Source organism: Apaloderma vittatum, unplaced genomic scaffold (assembly GCF_000703405.1).
Source record: "Apaloderma vittatum isolate BGI_N311 unplaced genomic scaffold, ASM70340v1 scaffold1988, whole genome shotgun sequence".
NCBI classification, from domain to species: domain Eukaryota; kingdom Metazoa; phylum Chordata; class Aves; order Trogoniformes; family Trogonidae; genus Apaloderma; species Apaloderma vittatum.
Window position 1 is genome coordinate 39,669 of NW_009732170.1, and position 3,738 is coordinate 43,406.

General features: G+C 40.6%; 1 protein-coding gene across 1 annotated transcript in view; it reads left to right on the forward strand.

Annotated features, from left to right (window-relative positions):
* The window catches only part of ATP12A (ATPase, H+/K+ transporting, nongastric, alpha polypeptide), a 19,399-nt gene extending 16,722 nt beyond the window's left edge, over positions 1–2,677 (forward strand). Inside the window, exons 20-23 of the mRNA XM_009875402.1 lie at positions 546–679; positions 1,596–1,697; positions 2,281–2,372; positions 2,560–2,677. Of these exons, the coding sequence (XP_009873704.1) occupies positions 546–679; positions 1,596–1,697; positions 2,281–2,372; positions 2,560–2,588 (357 nt within the window). The 3' untranslated portion in view covers positions 2,589–2,677. The remainder of the gene's footprint in view (positions 1–545; positions 680–1,595; positions 1,698–2,280; positions 2,373–2,559) is intronic.
* The last annotated feature ends 1,061 nt before the right edge of the window (positions 2,678–3,738 follow it).

Consider the following 3,738-nt stretch of genomic DNA (forward strand, 5'->3'; position numbering starts at 1 on the left):
TAAACACAAAAATAATTAGCTTTCATCTAATGGTCCCCCAGGATAGACTCTTTAGAGCTTCCTGCCACCTGGCTCTTTCATTCAGACTCCACTCTTGCATTCATTCTTCTACAATTTGCTGTCTTCTGATTCAAAGCCTTTGGAGATGCACTTTCTTCTCTGGACTTTATGTTTAGATCCATCACAATCTCTCAGCCCCGCTTCTGAACAGCACTGCTGTAAAGCACTTTGCAGACTCTGCCTCCTCCTTTCACTCTTCACTCCCCCTCACCCATTCTGCATAAATCACATGACACAGAAGCCATTAATAAATCAATATAAATACCTCCTTACACCAACCAAGCTCATGCTTCAGCCTCATGACTCATCTGCAGTAACTAGCAGACTAGAACAACTGGCCAAAACCATGATGTATCTAAATGTGGAATAAGTCTGCATTTACACCTCGGTAACTGAAATCCTACTACCAAGGTTGGCAGTCACTTTTGTACAAAAAGATTTAAGTGTCTGATATCAGAGTATTGGATTTTTCTTTCACTTTGCAGACTAAGTACCAGAGGATGTACCTACAGTGGACTGGCTATACTGCCTTTTTTGTCAGCATCACAATTCAGCAAGTTGCTGATTTGATCATCAGGAAAACGCGACGAAATTCCATTTTCCAGCAGGGTCTTTTCCGGTAAGTTTTGCAGATTTTTTCACCTGACACACGAGAGATAAGTTAGCCTACTACTACTTTTAGAAGAGGGTTAGCTCAGTGATTTAGCCCACTCACATTCAGCCTTTGAACAAAGACTAGATCTGGCTTCAAGCAGCTGCAAATCTCAGATAAATATTTTTTTTAATACATCCTCCCCACTCCCTTTCCTATTTCATGATAGGGGATTTTCTTTAAAGAAAGACATTGTTACTCTGAAAATGCATCAGCTTAAAACTATGTTTAAATGTTTACTACAAAAAAAAAAACTAAAAAGGGAGTTTCCTCCCCAGATTATTTTCTTAAGTTCCTTATGTAGTTATCAACAGATAGCACATTTGGACTTCTCCGAGATAACTTCAGCCTCTGATGAGATACCAGCTGCTCAAACTCCTTAAGATAGCACTGGCTGCCCTCTGCAAACCTTCAGTCCCATGGAAGCCAGGGAGTTCAAAATATCTACTGGGACAGAGGCTCCATGAAAAAGCTGGTGTTTAACCAGAGTATTTCTGATAGGAAAGCAAATTGTTCTCTTTTCTTTATCTGCGGGTACAGAGCCTACACCTATGTATATTTCCTTTTTGCACTGACATTGAGTCACAGCGAGCACATACATTCATAGTGCAGCGAGAAGACATGACTAACACACCCTGCCTGTCTACCTAAAGCTTGCTTTATGCCAGGTAGGTCAGGATCGCCTGCCACTTGTCTAACACTTGTCTCAGGTTCTACCACTCATCTCAGGCTGCCGTGTCTGCGGTGCTCATCAGCTGATGCAGATAGTCGAGCTAGCTACCGGAGCACACCCACAACCCGACAGAGGCACAGCCTTGGCGTTACGGGCATCAGGTTTTTATGCACAGAGGCATCTAACCATTCCTCTCTGGTTTTCTTGTAGGAATAAAGTCATCTGGGTGGGTATATTTTCCCAGATTGGAATTGCTCTGATTCTTACCTATGGTCTTGGACATGTTACCGCCCTGAACTTCACACCTCTGAGGTGAGTTTTGATGCAAGCACACTTCCCTTGTCCTCCACATAGAGTACTACTCTACCAGAAAAAAACAGAAGCAGGATGCCCACGCAGCAAATTTCATGGATAAATACTTAAGAATATTCATTATTAAGTACATGGTGGACAATTTCTTGACAGAAAAAAACCATAACTTTCATAGTTTCCACAAAAAAACACCCAAAACCCAACCAGCACACTTACCACTGATGATACAAAGACCTACATGTTTAGAACAAAGATTTAAATATTTTTTCCAGGATGCAAAATATTTTGGCAAGATTAGACAGCATTTTACTCAATTGTATGCAGACAACTTTTATTTTAAATATATCACTGTCAGAAATGTTAAAACTTTCTGCCACCTTTAGGAATTGTAATACAACTAGGCAACATTCCCTTAGGAATAGTATCTGGAATACACTAACTCAGAAACTACTTCAGATTGGGAGATTTGCATGCACACATCATCTTATTTCTAACTATTTGAGTACTTAAGGGAGGTAAAAAAAAGGAGCCTAAAAGGCCAGGTTAGATGCTTCTGAATGAGAACGTCTTCTCCCACTGCCAGGTTTCAGTACTGGTTTGTGGCTGTACCGTTTGCCATCCTGATATGGGTCTACGACGAAGTTCGCAAGCTGCTCATCAGGAGATACCCAGGAAGTAAGTGGATTTTTCTAGTTCAGTATTTTAATATTAGGTGCCCTTCTCTACCCCTTCCCTCACACACCTATCTCAGCTGCCTCTGCCAAGGGGACTGCTTAAGAAAGGGCCATTTGTTCCCAATGATTACTTTTTCTTTCTAAGGAAAAAATAACTGAATTTTTCCCCTCCCCTTCTCCTACTGCAGGCTGGTGGGACAAGAACATGTATTACTGAAACACCACTCTTACTTCCTGTGGAGAGCTTCTTCCACACCTGACGTAGCCTCTGCTGCTTTAATGTCCTGTCTGTGCAATATCAAGCATGTGCTCGCCTCGTGAAGGGGTGAAGAAATTTCATGAAATTTAATGAAGTAAGGACTTTAGAGGCTGATAAACCACCTCCCGTTGTACTGTAAAGCTGACACTTGTGTAGAAATTGAAATGCTACCTATTTTTGTAACAAGCACGTTTTTCCCTCATTCAAAGATGAGCTTGGAAAGAACTCTGAGAGGAGAACATGCATAAAGAGGAAAAAGAGAGAAAATCCATATAACCTAAGGCATTAATTTGCACTAAAGGTCTTCATTGCTGATTTTCTTTTTTTGGTGGAACTGAATTCCAAGAGAGTGCATACATAGATCTACTTACCTTATCAAGGGTAAAAATGCTGTATAGAAATAATTTGATAATAAAACTTTTTCCAGAAAACAGTTCTGCATCTTATTTTCTGACAAAGATGAAAAGAAATGAGTGGAACAGGAATGGAATCTAACCTCTGCAAGGTCAAAAGAGGAAAGAAGTGCATGCCTGTTTTTCTTACCCCATTAACATGTTAATGTACTTCAAATATCTGATCAGTTTTGAGAAACACCGAGACACAATTAGTCCATTTGAATACTGTGATACACCAAACTCAGTACTCACTTTCCAAAGGCCACGATCACTTTGGCAAAACAGAGCTCAGTACAGAATCACAGAATTATCGAGGCTGGAAAAGACCTCCGAGATCATCCGGTCAATGACCTATAACCACCACGTCAACTAGACCATGGCACTAAGCGCCAGGGACAGTGTGTATTAGACGTATTGGATAGGTACAGTTAAAGTTGTATTTGAAAGCAAGTCTTTAATACAGTCATTTTAGCAAGAACCAGCAGGTATCACATCTTGCTTAGACAAAGGTTTTACTAATTATAAAGCAAACGATAAATAACAGTGTCAAAAAGAGAACTCCTGCTGCAGCCAACAGGAAAAGGAATTGCCAATGAGAAGAAAAAAACAAACAAACCCAAACTGGAGAACCAAGGGAGGGAAAAAAAGAAGGGTGTTTTCCAGCCTGTTCCCGAAAGTCCACACCCTTAAAAGCTACTTTGCATTTTGTGAGC